Source organism: Manis javanica, chromosome 10 (assembly GCF_040802235.1).
Source record: "Manis javanica isolate MJ-LG chromosome 10, MJ_LKY, whole genome shotgun sequence".
Classification (NCBI taxonomy): Eukaryota; Metazoa; Chordata; class Mammalia; order Pholidota; family Manidae; genus Manis; species Manis javanica.
In genome coordinates, this window is record NC_133165.1 from 25,066,181 (window position 1) to 25,090,155 (window position 23,975).

General features: G+C 53.0%; 2 protein-coding genes across 7 annotated transcripts in view; one reads left to right on the forward strand and one right to left on the reverse strand.

Moving 5' to 3' along the window:
• Positions 1–16,675, reverse strand: part of PRKAR1B (protein kinase cAMP-dependent type I regulatory subunit beta) — an 85,714-nt gene extending 69,039 nt beyond the window's left edge. Inside the window, exons 1-2 of one of the 6 annotated variants that reach the window (XM_037008949.2) lie at positions 16,541–16,675; positions 8,429–8,629 (exon numbers count right to left, since the gene is read on the reverse strand). In XM_037008949.2, the coding sequence (XP_036864844.1) occupies positions 8,429–8,608 (180 nt within the window). In that variant the 5' untranslated portion in view covers positions 8,609–8,629; positions 16,541–16,675. Of the gene's footprint in view, positions 1–8,428; positions 8,633–9,872; positions 10,051–15,761; positions 15,903–16,540 lie in introns of those variants that run through there. The other 5 variants (XM_073214888.1, XM_037008969.2, XM_037008953.2 and 2 more) reach the window with 5 other exon arrangements.
• Positions 16,172–23,975, forward strand: part of DNAAF5 (dynein axonemal assembly factor 5) — a 45,762-nt gene continuing 37,958 nt past the window's right edge. The window contains exons 1-2 of the mRNA XM_037008945.2: positions 16,172–16,841; positions 18,757–18,941. Of these exons, the coding sequence (XP_036864840.2) occupies positions 16,247–16,841; positions 18,757–18,941 (780 nt within the window). The 5' untranslated portion in view covers positions 16,172–16,246. The remainder of the gene's footprint in view (positions 16,842–18,756; positions 18,942–23,975) is intronic.

A 23,975-nucleotide genomic window follows, 5' to 3' on the forward strand; every position in this document is an offset into this window, starting at 1 on the left:
TCATGGCCTACAAGAAGGGCCAGACCGGGAACTGCAGCCCTGGAATGCCAGCAAGGGTACGGGGCATTAGTGCTGTCACTCACTCAGTGCCTGGGCATCTGGGGCAGCCTCTTCAGTGGGTCCTTACAAAGCCAAGCGTGCTCTGAGCACACAATCCAGCAACCACACTACTTGGTGATCACTCAGATGAGATGAACAGTTAGGTCCTCACAAAGCCTGCCCACGGGTGTCTGCAGCAGCCTTATTCATAACTCCCAGAACTTGGAAGCAACCCAGATATCCTTCAGCAGGTGATGGAAAACTATGGTTCACCCAGCGAAATATTACACAACATTAAAGGGAAATGAGCTATCCGGCCATGGGGAGACATGGGCGCCCCTCAGGTGCACGTCACTGAGTGGAAGAAGCTTCATACCATGTGGTTCCAACTCTGTGACCTTTGGGAAAAGGCAAAACTATGGAGTCATAGAAGGTCAGAGGTTCCAAGGGTTTGGGGGAGGGAGGGATGCACAGGCAGAGCACCACAGCTTTTAGGGAGCAAAACAGCTCCATGTGACATGGTACTGGGGGCACATGTCATCACACAGTTCAAACCACAAAGGCACAGCCGGGAATGGCCCTCAGGTAACCATGGAGTCTCGTCAACATGAGTGTTGCTCGTCAGCTTTGACAAAGTGCCGCACGGCCGTGAGATGGTGATGATGGGGGCTGGGGGCCTCTGTACTTTCCGCTCAACTTCTCTGCAGACCTGAAACTTCTAGAAAATAGTCCACCATTTTAAAAAATCACATATAGTGGGACAAACTTTGTTACACATGTGGGAGTAGGAGAGACAAAGCGAGAAGAAGCCACACCCAGGACAGCACTGATGCAGAGTTGATGCAGAAAGCTGGCCAGTGTGACACACGTGTTCGTCCTTTTCTGTACTTTCTTCATTTCCTAAAGTTATGACATAGACCTTCGTTCACTGTTCATGGATTTCATGCCCTTAACTTTCCTGTGAAAGCGCCTAAGCACCCCCGCTCACCCGGCCGACTCGGCCAGCTCCTCAGTTAAAACGCCTCCATAGCCAGCGGTTCCATAGGGCCCTCCTGTGCTGACGGGTAGTGGTCGTGCTAGAGGGGGTGAGGGTTCAGTGGTGCTGGTAAGTGCAGAACCATGCGCTGTACACTTGAAACCAATACAAGGCTGTGTATCAATGACACTTCAGCAAGAAAAACGCTTCCATCAAATGCAGCACCAGTGGCCCTTGGTCAGCTCCAGGTTGGGAGTTCCTTCTGCAGACACAGAGTGGCCAGAGAGCCATGTGCGCTGTCACGGAGCAAGCAGGGGACGTGCAGGAGTGGAGCCTGAGACGGGCAGTTCACGGCAGGGCAGCAACTCTAGACAGCGACAGTCACTCCACCCCTCGTGCTCAGTGGCACTTTCCACGGGCCATGGCGATGTTAGTGTGGAATGGGGGGGACACTAAATGGCTCCTTCTTATAAGCATATAAAAAATAAGGGTGGCAAACTTCTTTTTAAATTTTATTTTCTGTTACTGACATTATAAAATCATCCTGGAAATAAAAACATAGCAAATTAACACTTCCCTGTTTGGGAGTTTCTGGTGGTCTCTGGGCTAGCAGCACTGCTCTGCCCAGGGAGGAGGTCATAGGAGAAGCAGGCCCTGCCTGGAGTGGGTGAGCCGGGGCCCAAGGCAGGCAGCCCACCACCAGGGTGGCCCACGTGGCCCCACTGCCCGGTGTAGGCTTCAGGAGCACTAGAGAAAGCCTGGGAGTTCAGGGCCAGCAGCCCTCAGGGCTCTGCCCCCGACTGCTGGGCATGCTCACCAGGCAAAGGAACCAGGCGCCTCCAAGCCTGCCCAGGAGGACCAGACCAGCTCTATCAGAAGCTGCAAACTGAAAGTCTGAGCGAGGGCCAGGGAACCAGCCCCAATGAGTGAATGGCCACCATGAGTGGCCCCATGTGCTCCAGGCTCAGCAGGGACGGGGGGGTGGGGGGGGGGCGCGGGGGGCGGGGGGGGGCACACTGCCTCCTGCTGACAGATAATAAGAAGCACGAGGCAGGTGCAGGGCTGTAAATCCAGGCGGCAGTGCAGCCGGGCCAGGCCTGTCCCACACCACCACCAGGCTCCTCTGAACAGCAGCAGGGTTTGTTCTGTTTTATACCAAATGGATAATATAACACAAGCCAATAGAGTTTTTCCCAGGAATGCAAGGCTATTTCAAAATTCAAAAAGGGATTGATGTAATTCACCATATTCTCAGTAGATAAAGGAATTTGACAAAATCCAACATTCAGGGGGAGAGAGATTCATGGGTTGGAAGACTCAGTACTGTTAAAGTGTCTGTTTACCCCAAACTGATTTATAGACTCAGTGTGATCCCAAGAGGATTTTTTGGCAGACATCGCCGAGATCATTCTGAAATACACCTGGAAAGGCAAAGGGCTTTGCAAATGAGCAAAGTGGAGAGATTCATATTGCCTGACTTGAGTACTCACCAAACAGATGACAGGGACCGCGTTGGTGCAGTGTCACCGGGAGGAGAGCTCAACAGAGGAGGACAGCAGGGGTCCAGAAACAGACCCACAGGCTCATCAAGCTACGGCTGATGCACACATGCAACATCAAATACAAAAGCATAACCCACTAAAAATACATCGATAAATTAGACTTCCAAAGTAAAACCTTTTATAAGAGAGTAAGAAGACAAGCTACAGACAGAAAGATATTTGCCAATAAGACACTGGACAAAGAGCTTGTGTCCACATATACAAGGATACAGGTTAAACATATAAAAAAAGTCTCAAAATCAATGGTAAGAAAACAACAGACAATAACAAGGAAAATGGACAAGACACAAACAGACACCTCACCAAAGATGTAAGAAGGACAAGTAAGTATGTGAAAACATGGGCCACACCTTGGTCACTGGGAAAGGTAAATTAAAACCACCTGAGGCCCCGACACACCTATCAGAGCAGCTAAACTTCAAACTGACAATAGCAAGTGTCACAACGCTGAGGATGGAGAACTTTGCTGGCTGGGAGATGGGCAGCCACTCAGGAAATAGTTTGGAAGTTTCTTATAAAGCTAAACACACACTGTCCATGTGGCCCAGCAATTGCACCACTATATGGTTACTCATGTGAAATAACAATCTGCCTTCACATGAATATCTGGAAGATGAATGTTCATGGCAGCTGGGTTTGCAGCTGCCAAATACTGGGAATGATCCTGGGACCGGAGCACCAATTGTGCTTCCTGCCACCTCTCCACCACCAGCAGCAGCCTCTCCCAGAGCTCCTGGGTGACCCCAGCCCCCCATGCCAAAGCCCATCCCGGGCTGCCCACCCCTCCAATCCCACTCATCCCAGCCTCTGAACATCCGCGTCTCTCCTCCCCTAGCCACCCCTCTGCCACATCCCCACAGACCGGGAAGGAAATCATTCGGGGGACCCACTTTCTTTCTAATTTTAAAGACTTTGTTTTTTTAAGGCAATTTCAGCTTTGTGGTGAAATTAATAGGAAGGTGCAGGAATTTCCCACATCCCTTCCACCCCCACCCCTACTCCACCCCGCTGGGCATCCCCTTTGCAGAAGTCTCCTCCTGTCCACTCGCTGACCCAGGAAAGAGTGGCCAGGACTGCACTACTGTCATGTCAAAGCCTGCAGTGGCTCCGGCAGCCCCCAGGATACAGCCTGGAGCCAGGTTCCCCAAGTCTGGCCACCTCCAGGACGGTCTGCTGCCACCCCTCTATCCACCCCCAGGCTCCAGGCCACCAGATGGCTCTGGGACAGCCCAAGCTGCCACTGCCGTATCTGCCTGGCCATGTCCACCCAAGCCCCTCCACCCAGGCAAAACTTTGATGGTGTACGTGCCCTCGGCACTGTGCACACCACCTACCACCCAACAGGGATGCTCACCAAATCTCTCCCTGGTAGCCACCTGAGACCTGGAAAGGCCCAGGCGTTCCCTGTGTGCTGATGGAGGGGATGGTCACTTCCATGAGAGCTTGCTTCTGAGCGGCCTAGGGAGTCCAGTAAACCTGTCCACCTAGCTCATGCCTCTGTGTGCCACCAGATGGTCATGCAGTGCCGGTCACCTGGAAGCACATGCTGGCTGCAAAACCAAGTCACCAGACTCACTGGACAGCCCACTAAGACCCCCAGCCCTCAGAAACGGGTGTCTGAGTGGAAGTATTTACTTCCATAAAAGTCTCTCAAGAAAGCAAGCCTGGGTCATCCCTTCCTGGGTGTGCCCACTCATTCCACAGGTAAAGTACATCATACTTTGTCAGTGAAGACCAAGGGTTGGCCTGGATTATCTGATTGTTGGGTCAGTAGAGCACAAGCCTCCCCTGAGGGCATAGGGGAGAAGGTGCCACACCCCGGAAGAGAAACACCCAGCCCTACGTGGTGTCCACATCCACAAAGTGGAGCAAAAAAGAGCCATCGCAGAGCCAGCGAGGATTTGAGAGAAAAGCGGCAATCACTCATGTCTGGGAAACATGAACTCACTTGCCCCCTGGGGAGCGGGCTGGTACTCGGCTATGGGGCCACAAGTACATGCAGACCCTGACCCTAGAACCCAGTTCCTGAGAGAGCTACATGCTCGAGAGTTATTTTCTTTTAAATCATTTCCTTGGCATAAAGGTGTTTTCTGAAAAGAAAAACACAGAGAGCCATCAAATGTGAAAAAGTTTTGAGAGAGTAAAAATTATGACACAGCCATGCAAAGGCACTTAAAGCCATTGAAAAGGAGATTCAGAAGTGGTCAAAGTGGTGTCAGGTTATGTGTGTTTTACCATGATAAAAAAAATGCTACTAAGAATCAAACATAAAAACGCACATATGTGGAAACGACCACATCCACTGACACGTGTCACAAAGCAAGGAAAGACCTCCGAAGAAGGGCAAGTTGGGAGCTGGTGAAGGAAAACGAGTCATTTTCACGGGGCAATCTTTCCTGCAGCACTTAAAGTTCACTATTAAAAGGATTATGACGTTTATCACAAGATCAGCACACGATCTTCTGAAAGATTACCTCTTGGAGGAAAGCTCTAAGGCTCTGTAAGGCATTTTGCTGGATAAGGAGTATCACCCACTTCAAGCCTCCACCCTGGAATAGCAACCTTCAATGGCCCGAGCTGAGAACTCACACACCAAGCACCTGGGACAGCACCCTGAGACACAGTCCCTGTGGGGCAGCTAGACCCCCGTGCTTTATCAAGGCCCCACCACATGCTTCTTGCTATGACTCAAGCTGAGGAAAGCTCCCTCCTCGGGCTTCCGCCCCTCTGCCCACCTCCGAGTGCTGCCTCCATGCTGGCCTCCTGGCTGCAGGCCTCCTGGGGCCCAAGACCCAGGGGCCCATGCTCCCAGAAGCAAAGCACCTTCCTGGGCCTGTATCATAAGCACTTCGTGGCAGCTCCCTCACTGGTCAAGCAAACGTCGTGGGACATGAGAACCTCCAGGATTTGAGGACTCTCAGGACTTTATATTTAGGGGACTTCAGCTCCATTTGATGATCCACCTCACACTAAGGGATATTCTCCCCTGTAAAATGTAACCACGTATAAAAGCAGGATGCAGACATCAGAGAATTCACAATACCACCCCAAAGCCTGTATATATTAGCTTTTCCAAAAAAAAAGAACCAAAATAGCAAGCCTATCTGCCCACAGATACTGTTATTGCTGGCCTTGCCTTTGACAAACATGGAATTGTCCCACACCTGGCATTCTGGGACCTGCTGTGTCCACTTAGCAGTGGACTCCTGTCCCTGATAGGTCAAAGAAAAACACCCTGCCCACCCAGGAAAGTCATCTGGAGTGAACTATGTCTCCCCAAACAGGTATAAAGCTACTCTGACCCCCAGGTCCTCAGAAGGTGACCTTATTTGGAGAAGAAGTCTTTGCAGAGGAAATCAAGTTAAAAGGAGGTCACTAGGGTAGGCCCCAGCCCAGCATGACTGCATTCTTATGGAAAGGGGTACCACAGGAGATGGAGGCAGAAGTCCAGGTGATACTTCCACAAGCCAGGGAGCCCCAGGGATGGCCAGCAGCTTGCAGTGGCCTAGAGCAGGCCATCCTTCATGGCCTCCCTATGGAGCCAGCCTGCCCACACCAGACCTCAGACTTCACCCCCAGGACTGGGAGGGGGCTTTCTGTTGTTTCCGCCCCACAGTGGGTGGCACTTTGTTACATACAGCGGCCCTCACAGACTAACACAGTAGCCATGGTGACCAAGATCGAGAAAACAAGGACTTGCATAATTCCCTTATTGTTGAATTGCACTGTAGGCGAATGCTCGATTTAGAACCAAGACAGGAGCCTAGGCCTACTTGTCACCTGGCTGGGGACAGGCCCCCTACGTCTTCCAGACCTCTATCCTCACATGTCAAAGGCATGTAAGAAATAACCTGCCAAGGCAAACACGATCAATTAATCATCCAAAACATGCCCTTGCCCCAACCTCTCCCCCAGAATCCAAACCCACAGCCTCCTTGACAGCCACACCAGAAGCAGAACACCTGTCTCCCCAACTACCTCCTTCCACTGTCCCCTCCTTTGCAAGTGGCACCCCCTCCATCAGTGCCCAGGTCAGACCCCAGGGTCCTGCTCTATGCCTGCCACCCCATGTCTGTCCACCAGCATGGCCCAAACTTCCCCACCCTAACCAGTGGCCCGTGTGGCCTGCCTCCATGGCCCCCAAATGACAATGGCACCTCCACCCACTAAGCCAAACAATCAAAACGACTCCAGCCGTTGCCAAATGACCCCTGGGGGCAAGACATGTCCAGCAGGGAACCTCAGCCCAGGTTTGGACTCAGCCTTAGACAGCCCACTGGGCTGCTGGTCAGCACCACGGGAGATGAGTTACATGGCTGGGATGTCCCTGCACAAACAAGTCCAGTGCTAAGGAAGCAGAGGCTCGAGATGGGAAAGGGTGCATGGCTGCCTACCTGATTCTCCTCTCCACGTGTGCAAGTAACGAGTGCCCTGGGGACTGCCCCCCTCAACAGTGACCTCACAGGGAACCCCAGAAAATGGGTGAAGCCAAGGGACCATTCATTATCAGCTAAAACACAGCTTTTTAAGTCCAAAGAGCCAAAGCTGGCCAGGGCATGCAGACCAATGATCAAACTCCCTGCTGGTGGGAGTGTAAGCTGATGCCCCCATTTTGGAAAGTTCTTGGAAAGACCAGCAATATCACTTTGACCTAGTAAGTCCATTTGGAATTTTAGTAATTGCATTTATGAAAAGCTAAACAATACCATAGACAAAAAACAAATCCATGTACAAATATGTTAGTATGACATTGTTTTTAATATTTAAAAAACTGTAAACAACTCAATTATCCAATCACAAGGGGAAGGTCAAGAAAACTTTTATCTTCTCAACACAACATTATGCAGTCACTTAAAGGGAGACCTATGAAGAATTAAAAAAAAATACAAAATAAAAAATTGTATCTTTGATGTGATTACAACTGTGTTTCAAAAAAAATGCAATGTGTGAGAGGGAAATAGGTGGAGAGGACTAGAATTTCCCAAGTTTCCTTAAGAGGCATGCCTTACTTTAAAATGTTTCTTAACAGACTGTTTTAAAGGGAAGAAATACATTCATTCCTTTGGATGAGGCTCCTGTCAAAAGTAAAACACTGCCGGGCAGGGGGTGAAGGACTCAGAAATGCCTCAAAGCAACCGGGGCCTGAGCCAGGCTCCCAGGCAGCCGCCTCAAGGGGCAGAGGAGGGACAGGGACGGTCAGGCTCTGACACAAGGCCAAGGGGAATGACACGGGCACCACCCACACAGAGTCCAGGGTAGCAAGGCAGAGTGAGGCAGGAGGGAGCCTGCTCTCGGGGGCTAGGGGCCAGGGTCCCGACGTCCTGCTTCCCAACTGTGCCCCACAAACAAACCCAGGAAGGGGTGGGAGGTACTGTCACGGAGGGCATCTCTCCTCAGAAGAGGGAGGATCGGCAGCTGCTTCCCCACTGCTGTCTGGAGACGCTTCCCCTCCCAGCATCTGCCAAGCCTCAGAGACGCGGCCTGACATGGGATCAGACATCACATTTGCTGTCAGTGTTGTTTTTTTTTTGCCCCACATGCCAAGGGCATCTAGAACCAGACCCGGTCCCCATCTCTGGCCCTGAGGAGAACACTGTCCGTGAGCCTCCAAGCTCCCATCAGTCAGCTGTTCCCTAGGAGGAAGAGGGTGCTCTGTGGCTGGGAGGAGGCCCCAGCATGAGCTGGCGAGGTCAGCCCACCTTGGCTTCTGCGCCTGCACTCCCAGGAGAAGCCAAGGCATGACACTCCTGCAGGCACTCAGCGCTCACCCAAGAACCGGGTGGCCGGGAGGCCTGGCGGCACTCTGACCGGGACCCTGCAAAGGGGAACTCAGATGGTGGAAGCCACTGACCTTCTCCAGCTTGTCAAAGTGGTCCCGGAGGAACCTGAGGGGGCGGTCGGGCTTGGAGACGCAGAGGTGCACAATGCAGTCTTTGAGGACCTGCTGGATGCCGTGCTTCTGAACATAGAGCTCGCATCCCTTCAGGCTCTCGTCCTCCAGCTGGCAGGATGACAGGGACGGGGAGGCCATGGTGACCTGGCTTCTTGCTTCCTGCTGGGGAAAACAGTCACACTCAGAATGAGCTGCGGGGAGGCTCGGCAGCGCTCCGTGTCTTACAAACGTGCATCTTATTGCTGGGTCAAATCCCACAGCTGAGCGACATGGCTATGCACCCCAGTGGCAGGTGTTTCATTCTGCACTTGTTGGTAGCTTCCATTTTGATGGGCTGGCTGATTGCTAACGTAAAAACCTCAAAAGCCTTACCTCTAAACAGATCCTGTGGGAATGGAGGAGGACCAAACAGATTTCCTAAGTGATGGGGGGCGGGGGTGAGGCCCTGTGTGTCAGCCCTGCCGTGATCCGGTCTCACTTGCCACCATCCCTTCCCTGTTCCTAAGGACCACTGTGTGGCAGGTAAATACAGGCCAGACCTGTCAGAGCTGGAGAGGCGCCTTTACAGGCCTGGGGGGCCTGCTTCGGAGGAAAGAAAAGAAAAAACAATAGAAATCCAGCGGAGGGTCTTTCTGCAAGGATGGATCATGGAGAACAATGGCAGGGCTGCTGCGTTCTCGGCACCCTACTCAGGCTAAGTCACCAAGACGCCGGGAGCCTGGGCCCCACGCAGCGCGCTTCGCAACGGGACCCAGGCCCGGAGCTCTGGGCTGCCAGGCGATCCCTGCAACCCTGGGCCCGGCTCAGGCCTCCGCGCCCCGACCACAGCGGCGCCCCAGGTCCGGGCCCAGCCAAGGGGGTGATCTCCCCAAAGGCCCACATTTCCTGGGGCCCCCGGCGGGCCAACATCCAATGCCGGACAGGCCGCGGTTTCCGACGCAGACCCCATCCCAGCCCCGGGTACCTGGACGCGCGGCTCCCGAGGCCAGCGGCTGCGGCTGCGGCGCGGAGACGCGGGGACTGCACACCGGTCCCGCACTGCAGCGGCGCCGCCCTCCGTCCGCCCCCGTGCCGCGCCGGCCCAGCCCCCGCACGCGGCCTCCCGCCAGCCCGCCGGCGCCCTACGCGCCGCTCCCCGCCCTCTGTGCCCCGCCTCGCCCCCATCGGACCCGCGACTGCCCACCCACCCTGGCTGCTTGCATCCTAGGGGGCCTCAGAGGGGAATGGCCAGGGCCCCCGCTGCTCGCACCTGGGTCTCCATCTGCTGTCTGCACTGCACCCACTCGCCAGGGTCTGTCTCTAACTCACGGCCTGAGGGGGTGGCCGGGAGGCCGAGACCACCCCAGGGAGAGGCGAGTTTAATCTCCTTACCGTGGTTAAAGGGCACCAGCTTCCCACTCACCCCATGCCCAGTGGGAAATCATAGGTCGTCCTAAATTCTTCAGGTGTTGCTGAGGCCTGCCCAGCCCAGGCCGAGGAGGGCTGGTCCTTATTTCCTGTTGCCCATTGCCGTGTTTCCCCGCTTTTAACACAGTGGTGGCAGAATTATCATCTCCTCATCTGGGGGCCTCACACTTTCCCCAGTGGGGTCTAAATACCAGAAGAGGGGATGGGGCACCCAGCCCTGAAGGGAAAGACCTCTGCTCCACCGGGCTCAGCTGTGCACATGCGGCACCCACGACTGGCCAGCTTTCGCAGAGGGCTGAGCCCAGCTCCTTCCTGCCTGCATGAAGGGAAGGGCCAGCCCACACCAGGGCGGACAGACCAGGGCTCCTTTCCACTCCCCCAGCCCTTCGCCCTGTGCCTCCTGACCCCGCCCACATCTCAGGCACATTCACACCTGTCCTGATTACACCTTTTGGAAGACGATCATTTTCCGTGATTTCAGGGTGCAGTTTTCTCTGAATCAAAACTTCATTCCACAACCAACTTAAAGCCTGGCCATCTGTGGGCTCAGGCCTGCCTGGAGCTGCTGCAGACCAGCCTCCACTGCCTGCTTTCTTCCACTCCCCTCGTCCAGTTATTTTTGGCTCCTGGGTGGCCTGGTGGAAAGGGTGACAACATGGCCAGGGCTTGGGGGGCAGATGTTCCAGGGAAGCTATTGCTCCCAGAACTCCCTGGGGCACGCGACCTCCGCGCTGGGGGTGGGGAGCCCCTCTCTGAGGACGGCCTCTGACCCCGAGGCATCCACACACATGCCCTTATCCTGCTAGGATGCTTCACCCTGGCAGAGAGCCCCCGGACAGCCTCACTGCAAGGCAGAGACCTCCAGGTTCGGGGGCTGGCAGTTAGCTGGGAACGTGCAACACCAGAAATGGTCCCTAGCCACTCCCAGATGTGACTTGTTCTGAGCTTTATGCTTGTGTCACCCAGGCAACAGCTCCCGCCAACCTCCCGGGGGCCTCAGGCCAGCTCTACACTCAAACTCCCACCCTCAGCTCACCCCAGGTGCAAGGCAGGGCTTGGACCCAGCAGCAGGCAAGCTCCCAGGTCTCTCGCTGTCCTCCTCCATGACTTGGGCAGAGTGGGGGTCACTGCCAAAATGTCCTGCTCACTCTCTGCTTAACCCCCAGTGGTGAAAGCAACATGAAGAGGATGGCAGGAAAGGGCATTGCAGAGAAAGGGGACCAGGGCACACCAAACTGTGTCCAAGCTCACCCTGCATCTGACCCACCAATGGTGTTAACCAGTAAATGCCATCCCTGCTTACACCCGGCAGCTGTCTGCCCATTGTAACAGAGAAGCACCCCACTGAACACACCTGCAGCATACACAATTCCCCTGCACAGAACGCCCCACAAAGTGATCTGTGATACAGAAGAGGAGGTGGTAAGCATAGGGTCAGCCAGGGAATCTAACTGGACACTCAGTGGACAAGCCCCAAGTGAGGATGGTAGGAATGTCCCTCACAGAGCAGTCATGAAACTGTGTGGACCACAGTGTTGGCATACACAGCAAGATGACCACCTCACTGGCAGGGCAAATCCTGCCAATTATAGGGTGTCCAAGCAGCCACATCCTTCTACTGAAAACATGCAACTGGTGATTGGTGATTTCCATTTAGAAGTCCTAGTGCTGGTCTGAGAATGTCCCCTCCACCAGCGGGGAAGCCCATCCCATGCGTTCAGCCCTATTACTTTCCCCAGGGAAGGCATTCATAGTCCTCAGCTCTAGGGGCAAGGAGACAAATATTTGCTGGAAGATGATTCACTCTGCCTGGCCACTGGAGGGCCTGCGGAGCACTGTGGTCAAGGAGGGCTTCCGGGTAGCCTTGCTGGTATAGATTCCGACCTGCCACTGACCATGAGCCCCTCAGGTCCCCAGGGGATGGAGATGATGGCTCACCCTGGGCCAGCCAGAAGGTTCCCTGGAGGGGCCGCTAATCTGCTATCATGGTGGATGCTACTCCCCCCAACAGAGAAGCCCACGGTAGGGCCTGGGGTCCATGAACACTGAGTTATCATCCCCCAGCCCCATCCACTCCGGGCAGTGGGCTCATCCCTCTGTGGGGCAGACAGTGCAGGTGGCCTGTAGGGAGGTCAACAGGCGGCACAAGATGAGGAGGAGAGCACATGGGAGAGGGCCACTTCCTGAGCTCGAGGTGGGAGGCAGAGGGAGCCAGTGGTGGGAACCCAGCAGAGGGGGCAGGAGACCCTCACAAGGACAGCGTTCTCCGACACTTGGCTTTTAAATGGCTCATTGTGTAGGTCTGGGATGCAAATCTCACACAATTTTGCCACAGAGGTCACTGAAGTCTGGCTTCGACATGACTCCCTGCTGGGGCTGGGGGCATGGTGGGCAGGCCAGGCAGCAGGACGCCAGTGCTCAAGAGCTGGCATGCACTGGAGCCCCGGGTGAGACCCCCATCTCTGGCCTTGGGTGTAGCCCTTGTGGGACCCAGGTGGCCTGGACTCCTGACCATGGATAAGCAGTGTCTAAGTTTGTGGTAACTCATGACGCAGCAACTGGTAACTAATTCTTGAGGGGAATCAAGGGAAAGAGCCGAACTCTACATCCACTGATGCAAAATCCACTTCGTGCAAGGAGAGAGGAAACGGCTGGGCAAGTGCGTACACTGCCCTCATCCCCAGATTCACAGTGGTGTGATGGATTAGGGCAGAGCTTTGGGGTGACGAGCTGTGGGGTGGGGCCCTCCTGATAGGATCAGAGCCCTTATAAAAGAGACTCCAGAGTGCCCCCCCCTCAACCTTCAGCCAAGAGGACACAGTAAGAACACAGCACCTGTGAGCCGGGACGCTGGCCTCACCAGACACAGAATTCCTGGCACCTGGGCCCTCCAGCCCCAGACTGAAAGGTACTTGTGTGTGCTGTTTATAAGCCTCCCAGTCTATGGTATTTTCATTTTAACAGCTCAAAAAGAGTAAGACAGAAGGAAGCATGAAATATTCAGCAATGCCATACATGAAAATACATGAAAATAAAAGATTCAAAATATCATGAGTCTGGCATATGAATGACAGACACGAAGGGATTAGAATAGAGTCCAGAAATAAACCCAAACATTTACAGGAATTTTGTGCATGACAAAGATGGCATTGTATATCAGTGGGAAAAATAATAATTCAATAATTAGTGTGGAGAACTAAAAAGCCAACTGGGCAAAAATTAAGTTTGGTCCCTATGTCACTCTATAAATTTCAGATGGTATCAAGGATTTAAATGTAAAAATTAATACTATAAAAGTAACAGAAGGGAAATTGGGAAGATGTTTTACACTCTTGAGGCAGAAGAGGCGTTTTAAAGCATAATACAAAATCCAGGAGCCATCATTGTAAAAGTAGGTATATTCAAATACATAAAAATGAAAATTTTTTGCATAAAAAAACAGATTAAAAGGAAAAACAAAACAATAACATTTATAATACGTATCACAAAGAGCTAATTTCCTTAGCATGACAATACCCAACTTCACTCCAAATATATGAACATGCAAACTAAAACTATACAAAGATACTATTTTTTACCTATTGGATTAGCAAAACTCCCAGTCTGATAGTTTTATAAGAGTGTGGGAAGTAGGTGCTCTCATAGTGTTGGTGGGAATGTACATTTATATAGCCTTATAGACGCCCATTTGGAAAAACTATCAAAAATTTAAATGCATATGTTATCTATTCTAGCCATTCACTTGCTAGATTTATCAATAATTTGACAAAAAATTTATCAGTGACTATCCTTAATTCATGCATTTTTGTGCACATGGGCAAATATATCTGTGCATCTGTATACTTTCCCAAGGGCACAAAAAATAACAAAGGATTGGAAAGAAAAAACTAAATATCCATCAATAGGGGTCTGATGAAATATATCATGGCACATCCAAATAATGGAATATTATGTGGCTGTTAAAAAGGACATGGCAGCTCTGTGTGAACTACCCTTACCTGATCTCTAGGGTATGCTCATATGTGGAAAAATAGAAACAACGAATGTTATGAAGCTTTGTGTCATATGCTACCATTTAAGAGGTGAACTAACATTGTATGTGTTTACTCAGGCATAGTGTATCTCCAGAAAGACACTCAAGACAGTAATGATACAAGCTGCCTCTGGGACGGGGAGCTGTGAGTATATGGGAGAAAGGAAGACTTGCTCTCTATGTGCTCTTGGGTACCTTCTGAGCTGCCTGCCACATGCCTACTTACCTATTCAATAATTATTTATTTTCTTTAAACATTTTAAATCTTCCTGTAAAAGATGAACTCTTTTCACTCTCTCCCAAGACCACACTAAAACCGCAACAAAGGGATTTTGTTATGAGAGGCACAAACCCTCAAAGGCAGGAAGAACTGGAGAAGACCCTAACAAAATTTTGGAAGTCTGCAATGGACAGGGGAGTAGTCACTGACTTATTGGAACCAAGAAAACTGAAGGTTGAACCGGTGGAGGGGAGCATCAGAGGAGCCTAGTTCACACCACGGAATCCTGCCAAGCCTCAGGGTGCTTTGCTAGCACACCTCACAGCAAGCGTAAGTATGGGGGCAGGAGAGTGGGCTTCACACCCCAGGGAACCCGCCCACATGGAGAGGAGCTGTGGCTCCCAGGACAGCCCAGGCCTTCCACAGGGCCATCATCATGGAGCAGATGGGTTGTTCCCAGTCCCACAGGGTCTGCTAACTTCATAAACACCATTTGAGGCCATTGAGTTTTGGGTGAATGGCTACCCCTTGTTACAGAACTGGAACCTACCTAGCGATCAACATGCCTCAAACCAGACATGATCTTGCCCTGCAGAGCTGGCCATCTGCCAGTGTTTCCAGTCTGTAAAGGCTATCATGGTAGGCCACCATTGCCATCTGTCCAACTGCCCGAGCTGGAAACCCGAGGGTCCGCCATGTCCCTGCGCTCACCCTGAATGGCTGTCAAGTTCTCTACAGAATGGCTCTCAGCTACACCTGTGGGTCTCTCTGCCTTCAGCCCTACCCATTTTTGCTCTGTTTTGGAGGTCTGTCACTTGGTACATACATATTTAGGACTGCTGCATCTTCTGGTCCATCTATCCTTTTAATGTTCTTTTTCTTTCTAGAAATTTCCCTCACTCTGAAGTCTACTTTGGCTAATACTAAGATAGCCAATCTGCTTTCTAAAAATTATGTTTACATGATCTTTTTCCATCCTTTCCCTTTCAATCTACCTGTTATGGTTTTTGGCGTCTCAGCACATACTAGACAACATATAGGTGGTGGGTTTTTTATTTACTCTGCTTATCTCTTCTTTAGCGAGTGGTTTAAATGTAAACCAGTCACTTACATTTAATTATTGGCATATTAGGGTTCATGTCTGCCACTTTATCATTGGTATTTGTTTCGTTCCTTCTTGTACCTTGTTGGGGAACCTTGAACGGTTTTTAGACTTCTGCTTTATAATGTTTCCGAGTACATCACTATGCTTATTTTTGTTGGTGCTGCTCTAGACGCCACCGCATCATATGCAACCGGCCAGCTTGCTGGTACCGGTGCTGGACCACATCAAGGGAAGTGTAAAAACCTTACTTCCATTTATGCTCCTTCATGCTCCCCACTTTCAAATGTAATTACCATAAACGTTTCTTCCACATACAATGAGCACATTATAGTTACAATTTTTCTTCAACAATCAGGTATGATAAAGAAACTCACCAGGGGAAAAATGCTTGGTTATGTTTACTTCTGTTTTCCTTAACTCCCCCTAACTCCCATTATCTTTAACTTTGTTACAATTTTCTGCTTGGAGAGCTTCCTGTAACCAGGCACCAAGGGTAAGCCTGCTCGCGACAATTCTATTAGCCTACCTCTGTGAGAGGGTATCTTTATTCCTCCTCCCTTCCTGAGGACAGTCTTGCTGGCAGAGGATTCCCAGTTTAGGGTCTGAGGTCCCGGTTGTCAGGACGCCGGCAAGCGAACTTTGGAGACCCAACTCATCCCCCACTGTCCCACCAGGGGCCGCTCGCGCGGCTTCCTCGGCAGCTCCGCAGCCACCCTGTCCCCACCGGTTCAGCTGTTGAGTTACCTTCACAGGAACCTCCGCGGCACCCCACGTCCTCGGGGGCCTGCCTCCGACCTCGGCCCCATCGCTCCGCGCCCCGCCCCGAGCCCCGCCCCCGGCTTTCGCGCCCACTCCCTCCCCGGCCTGACCCCTGTTCCCGGCCGTGCGCTGTCTGCGCCCCCGAGCTGCCAATAAAGTTGTGTTCGGAGCCTACCGGAAGACGAGCCGTAATCCGCGCTGCGGCCGTCGCAAAAGTGCCAGTTTCCCCTAACGACCAGCAACGCGGGGAGGATGGCGGCGCTTGGGGCGAGGGAGGCCGCGGCGGCCCCGGGCTCGGCCGAGGCGGCGGAGGCAGCGGAGGCGGCGGAGCTAAGCCGCGCCGTGAGCCGCCTGCTGCCCGGGCTAGAGGCCGACAGCAAGCTGGGCCGGCGACGCGCGCTGGAGGCGCTGCAGCGCGCGCTAGAGGAGGCCGACTCAACGGCCGCTGCCTCCGCCTTCCAAGCTCCGTGGGCGCGCCTGCTCCTACCGCGCCTGCTGCGCTGCCTGGCCGATCCTGCCGAGGGCTGCCGCACGCTGGCCACGCACCTGCTAGGGCTGGGCCTGCGGCGCACAGCGCGCCCCCGCGAAGCCCTGCCGCGACTGCTGCCTGCGCTTGCCGCGCGCCTGGCCGGCCCCGAGCCCGGGCGCCGGCCGCCAGAGGTTTGCGAGGAGCTGCGCCTGGCGCTGGTGCAGCTGCTCGCCCTGGCTGTGCGCCTGTGCGGCGCCGCGCTTGCGCCGCACCTGGACGATGCGGTGCGCGCAGTGCGCTCCACGCTTCTGGACCCCTTCGCCGCCGTGCGCCGTGAGAGCTGCGAGTGCGCCGCAGAGCTGGCGCGCGCCACGCCAGGTGCCCGTGGGCCGGGCCGGGGCGGGCGAGGGTGGGGTGCTGCGCTGCCCCGAGCGGGGTGCCCTCCGTGGCCTCCGCAGCAACCGCCGCCCTTCTCCATCCGGTGGTTCTCAGGAAGCAGATTCGTGGTTTAACTACTGTTCAAGTTGCTTTTAAGCTGACCTGCGATGGGGAGCGTTCTTATCGATAGTTCAGCACCTCGCCGGGGTGACTAATCCGGGTGGTTAGGCGAACACACTTTGAGAAACACGCTGCTCTGTTTGGCTTCTTTTCATTCACATTTCTGTAGGGAGGCGTCCTGTATTCTCTGGCTTGGACTGCTGTCCCACTTAATGGAGGGAGGCCTCCTCTTCCCTGCTTTCCTATAATCCAATCTACATTATTTTAAAAACTGATCTCATCAGGACATTTCTCTTTTCCTGAGTAGCCATTTCTGCAGAAACTTGCCCCAGTTACTTCTCCTTTGCTATCTGTATGGAATGGTAGGAAGCACCTACTTATTTATTCCTGTTGAGAGGGCTTCTGGGAGGAGGGGACATTTAACCTGAAGATTGGTGACTGGTGGCCAAGAGGAAGCCAGCTTTGGGAAGTAAGGTTGGCAGATCTGAAGGGCAAAGAGGAGGCCAAAGTGGCTGGAGGGAATGAAGGGCTCGGGAGTAGTGGTAAGGCCCCTTCGGGTTACAGTGGGGCCAGTGGAGGGCGTTGGGAAGGGGCATTATAGGCTCAAATTCTGGGTTTAAAAGATCACTTTGGTGCTGTGGAGAATGGATTATGGAGGTGGCTAGAGAGAAACAGGGCCAGTTGGGGGCCATAGCCAATCCATGTTAAGATGGTGCTGGCTGGTACTTGGAAGGGCAGTCTGGTAATAGAGATGGAGGACAATGTTGGTGTGTCCTGAAGTCAGAGCTGACAGGGTTTCCTGCTAAATTGGATGAGGGATGAGGTTTGGGTGGGCAGGAGTCAAAGAATGGGTTGAAGGGGATGTTGAGGTTTCCATTTGGGGCGTGTTGTATTTGGATCCAAATGGTGCAAAATTCTAGTGGATGTGGCTTGGGCTGGAGATGGCCACTGGGCATTACAAGCTCTGCACTTCTCATCACTCTGGACCCCTCTCTCCTGGTCTGCGCATCACCAGGAGGCACTGCTTCTCGTGCCTTCCCACCTTTGCCCTCGCCGGATTGTAAGTTCTGGAGAGCAGGACCAGGCACACTATACCCACATCATGTAGCAGGTGCTCACTGGAGTGGAGCATCTCTCCATCTCCGCACTGCCCCCTCTACTGCACCCACTCCCAGGTGAGGGGCTTCGCCTCTAGACCACCATCACACTGGGCAGTAGCAGATCAAGATCCTGCTTTGATCTGAGACCTCCAGTTAAAGAACGTGCCCAGGGTGTTGCTCAAGTAGCCATCTCTCTGGTGGATCTCGAGCAGCTGCAGAACTGAGGTCAGAACTCCAAAACCAGAGGGTCGGCACGGCTATCACAAAGATGTTTTCTGCTTGTGACTTTCTCTGAGAACCTCACAGATAGGAAGTGGAGTGACTTTCCTTGAAGCAGTGCAGGTCCAGCCTCCTGCAGCAGTGCTGGCATCTGGCACAGCTGGCGTGGGAGTGTGTGCACCAGGCTCTGGGCTCGGCTGGCAGCTGCTGGCCGCTTGGGGCTCTCCTGACAGCCTTAGCTGAGGCGGGGCAAGTCCCAGCCTTTTCCCTTTGGCCCTCTTCAGGCCCAGTCACAGGGTGCCTGTTCAGGTCACACGCCTGTCCTGCACCTCTCTGGGTGCCAGGGGTACGAGGCAGTGCTTGCAGGCCTGAACCACATGCTGTGCCTGCAGCAGAGACCACAGTGGAGTGAGGAGGGAAATTCAGGCACAGGGACCACAGGTAGCAGCATGATAACTGAGGTCCCCGTCCCACAGGCCATTTCCACATGCAGGCGGAGTCCTTGATCAGCCCCCTGATGCAGACCCTCTCCCACCAGCACTGGAAGGTGCGGGTGGCTGCCATCGAGGCCACGGGCACAGTGATCCAGTTCAGCAATGGGAAGTCAGTGGACGAGGTGCTGCCTCACTTTGCTCAGAGGCTCTTTGACAACGTCCCCCAGGTAACGGACTTCCTTCTGGCTCCTCCTCCCAAGCCCTGTGCCCTTGGTAACTCACTCCTTTTCTCTGGTTTTACAAACATGACACGCTGCACCAAACATCCTTTCCTCTCTCCCAGTCACAGGTGTGCATGGTTCTCATCTTTGAGAAACCCCAGGAGAGCTGAATTTAACATGTTTGTTATTCTTAATTCCAAGGATATGAAAGAGGACAGTTTCCCTTTAGGAGAAAAATCTAAAGGGTGTGTGCTCCCCAGTTTCCAGAAGCATCTCTGATGTGCCCCAATGATGCAGGTTAATTGAGAGTCACAGTGGTTGGCAAACCAGATCTGGGGGAAGTGTGCAGCTGGGTTGGTGCGTTGAGGGAATTGGCTCTGTCAGGCTTCAGAACCCCCTGAGAGACAGACACACACATGCAGACCAGAACCCCAACTTTTTACTAGGAGAAGCCAGCTCAGAGGGCATGCTGTGGGTGTACAGTTGACTGATAAAACTTCAAAACCCTGACCCCTGGAGAGGGGCAGAGCAGAGGTCTCAGTGGGCAGGCCCACCTTTGCAGGAGGAGAGTGATGGAGGGGCGTGGGCTCCAGTCACATAGGAGAGATGGGTCATGCTTGACATCCTCCAGAATGGTTAGATGTCCCTGCCTCTGCCACCTCTGGCCATTTCACAGCCGGGTCATAGGGTAACTGAGGAGCCAGCAGACTTTCCTGCAGAAGCTGCACCATTTACGTTCCTGCCAGCAGTGTGTGAGGGCCCCAGCCTCGACATTCTCATGACACTTACTGTCTGGCTATGCTTGTTTATAGCCCTTCTAATGGAGTGAGCTGGTCTCAGTGTAGTTTTGATTTGCTTTTCCTGATGACTTCGTGTTGAGCTTCTTTCCTTGTGCTTGTTGTCAGGTCGTCTATTTCATATGCATGACATTCCACTCATGTGACTCATGACGTGGTTTTGCTCTGTTACCATGCATGCACTAACAGACTGAAGGTGTCAGGGTTGCTGTTCCAGTTTTACAGAGATGTTAAAGGTTCTTTTCACTTATGGTGCAAATGATAAGAGTGTTTCCCTCCCAACATTTGTCTGAGGAAGCAGGGGAGTTAGAGGGAGGGGACTTGGCTCTGCCTGCACCATGTGCCTCTGGGCAGGAGGCAGGCCCCCTGGCATGAACTGTCCTGTCTCACACGGCCAGCTGAGGTGCAGTGCGCATATCCTCCATGGGCCCCTCCTGGAGCTGGCAGACCCCAGCAGAATCAGGCCCTGCCAGGCAAGGAGGAGGGGCAGGGCAGGGCCGGCCCCAGGGGAAGGAGGGGCTTTGCTCTGGCCAGGACAGCATATCAGCCTCCTGGAGCTTGAGGCCACGCAGGGCCAACGTGGAAAGCACCTTCCATGTGTCACAGACCAAGTGGTCTTCCTCAAGATATTGGAACAGCCGTGTGGGACAGCCGTCACTGTGCACCATGCTGCATGCCCATCCGCGTGACCATGTGGCTGGCTCCCTGTAAATACTCCGCTGCGTCTGCAGCTCTGCAGACAGCTCACTGCAGAAGCCAAGGCCACGCTGCTGGTTTGAGAACCTGGGTGCTGGGCCCCTGGCGGCTGTGTTCCCACCTGGAGTGAGGAAGTCAGCAGACAGCCACCTCCTCTTTGGTGCCTTGAAGAGCGGAGTCTGTGGCTTATTGGTGACAGAATTTTGTGAAACTTCTGTCCATGACTCTTATTCTTATTTAATATTCCAAAAACAAATGTTCTCCATTATTATTTTCATTTTAATTTCTTCCCAGTGGGATTTGGTTTGCACCATATGGTTTTCTGGGCTGACTGAGGGGATTTCAAATCCAGCTCAGCAGTCGCCTGCCAGCTTTCACACTGACCGGGGTCATGTTAATGGGATGACCTCAGAGTCTCTGATGTGCGTTGGGGTGCAGCCTCCATACTGCCCTCATGTTTGTGTCAGGCCTGCGCTCACGTTGATGTTTCTGAGGGCTCTAACAGTGCTGAGCGGCTGGCAGACCCATGTTCTCTGGGACAGCCCAGGCCATGGGGGGTCCCCCCCATGCTTTGTGCAGAAAGTGAAATCCTTGCTGCCATGTGACTTTCAGAAAATTGAGCAGCTGCTCAGGTCATGAACCACATGGCAAGGGCCTGTCTTCAAGAAAGAACTTGCTCTAAGTGGCGCCCCTGAATGGACTGGTTTGGCCCCTGCCACAACCCCATGAAGAGGGGGTATAATGATCTCACCTTACAAATTTACAAATGAAGCAGGGAGGGCCCCGAATTCTCCCTTTGCAGTTTGTCACCTCACGTCCCCAGTCCTGGGAACGTGGAAAGGGGGTGTGGCCCAGAAAGGCCGTCCCATCCTACTGTGCGTACATCCAAGTAAAGAGCATCGGGCTCAGGTTACAGGCTCAGGTCTGAGCAACCATAAGCACCCTGGAGCCCTCTGGCCCCAGGGATCCCTTCCCTTCAGGAGCCCCTCTGCCAGTGCTGCTCAAACTGCAGGTGATGACGGCTCAGCCAGAAGACAGGACTGTGTGTGTTTCGTGTGGTTTGTTTCTGAAGCTCCTAGGGTGCCAGGCTTGGCAAGTGGGAGCTCGGTAGCCCACCTACCCTCTGCCATCACCCTGGTGAGCATAAAAGTGAGTAGGTCCTGCCTCAGTCTTGGGAGAGACGTGGTCTGATGCACTGCAAAAACCTTGCTGGTGTCAGGGATGATGGGGATAGCAGGGTGCAGGGCTGGGCGGAAGGTGAACTTGACGCTCTGAATGAGGAGGAGCCTTAGGTGAGAGGAGGGTATCCCATCACTCCAGCCACTCGAAGGCATCCAGGGTGCAGATATTGGAAAACCAGGACTCCTGTTGGTGGGGTCTTGCCTGTGTGACCCTGAACAGGCCGAGTCCTTGGTTCCTCAGAGCACCTTACTTACCAGCGGAAGCAGTCGCTGTCGGGAGGGGGCAGTCTCTGGGTGGTCACTTTGTTGGGGCAGGGGATTTCAACAATCAGCAGAGTAGAGTGCCCCCTCACCTGCCCACCCCCCAATATCAGACTGGAAAGGAACGAACTGCAGGAATTCAGTGGGTATTCATACCCACAACAGAATTAATATTATGCTAACATTTTCTCAGGTTACAAAACAAAAATATTACAGACTGAGGTGAAGCCCCTTTAAAGCTAACTCTTTTTTTTTTTAATTAATTTTATTTTGGTATTATTAATCTACAATTACATGAAGGACATTATGTTTACTAGGCTCCCCCTTTCACCAAGTTCCCCCCACATACCCGTTCACAGTCAATCACTACTTGTCTTCTCTGTGTTGCACAGCCCTCCCGGTGCCCCCCCCACCCACTATACATGCTAATCGTAATGCCCCCTTTCTTTTTTCCCACCCTTATCCCTCCCTTCCCACCCGTCCTCCCCAGTCCCTTTCCCTTTGGTAACTGTTAGTCCATTCTTGGGTTCTGTGCTTCTGCTGCTGTTTTGTTCCTTCAGTTTTCTTTTGTTCTTATACTCCACATATGAGTGAAATCATTTGGTACTTGTCTTTCTCCACCTGGCTTACTTCACTGAGCATAATACCCTCTAGCTCCATCCATGTTGTTGCAAATGGTAGGATCTGTTTTTTCTTATAGCTGAGTAATATCCCATTGTGTATATGTACCACATCTTCTTTATCCATTCATCTACTGATGGACATTTAGGTTGCTTCCATATCTTGGCTATTGTAAATAGTGCAGCGATAAACATAGGGGTGCATCTGTTTTTTTCAAACTGGAGTGCTGCATTCAAAGCTAACTCTTCTTTAAATGAATTTGAATACTCTATGTCTCAAACAAAATTTGCTGTTATTAAAATATCTTGATGCCATTAGAGATTTCTTTTGTTTTCAAGAGGTGAACATACTTAAAATGAGGTAAGAGGCTTAAAATTCAAAGCCTCTGGTCAGCATGGATGGACAGAGTGAAGGCTGTTGAAAATACTCTGCATGAGACAGTTACTCAGGTGCTGGGCAGGAGGATCTTCCCACCAGCCCCCAAAGCCCAGACTCGGGAAGCTCGGAGTAGCTTTGCAAGGCAGCTCTCCCATCAGGGCGCTGGCACTGCTCTGATTCTGGTGCCCCTGTACTGATGGGCAGCCTGGACTACATGTGGGGTCCCCAGCCCAGCACCCTAATGCAGGAGAATGACAATTCTCAGTCCACTTTGCTTCTTTTTATTGAAGTTTCCTGCTTAAGCTATTACTTGGCAACACTGTTAAGTGCCGTTTTTCTGAACTGAAAGAAACAAAGTAATTTGACTCGTGACAGCAGGAAGTTGCGGGTTTCTGACATGGCCAGCTCAAGGCTGCTGCAAGGCCCTCTAGCTCCCCCAGCTCAGCAGGTGGGATGCGTGGAGTCTACTCCGTGCAAGCGATGCCCAGTATGGTGGCGGGTGGGGGGGGGGTGTTGGCAGGTGGCTGTCCTGGATGTGTGGCCCCTCAGGGAGTGGGGAGGGGCACAAGCCTTGTGGGCTTCCACATCAACGACTGCCTCTGCTGCGTCCAGAACCTCCTGGGGCCCAAGTGTTGCCCTGCACAGGCACTGCTCACTCTCAGGTTTAGGCAACCAGCCAGGTGCAGTTTGGGTTTTCAGCATGTGACCTTTGCCTGACAGCCTTTTGAGCCTTCAGCCGACAGTGTTGACCGAGCTTGGAGTTGGCCACTTGCCACAGGTGGTTTGTGATAAGCAAGGACCTGTCAGGGTGTGAGCTCTGAGGCCAGTCATCCTCCAGCCGTCCCTGAGCGTGAGGGCAGCCCATCCACTGTCCCAGTAGCAGCTGGTCTGAGGCCGATTGGGTTCCGGGAGCTTCCGCAGGGCACCCCGCTGTTGGGAGCATCTCTCCTCAGGTCCTCATGTTTTTTGGGTTGTTAACAGCCAGCCTGTGTCAGTAACTACCACCTCTGCTTTGTGCTCTAACTCTTCAGCAAGTGGCTCCTAGGCTTTCTGACCCCTCGTGGCCTGCCCTGTCTACACTGGCCGCCGGCATCCACACTGTGCTG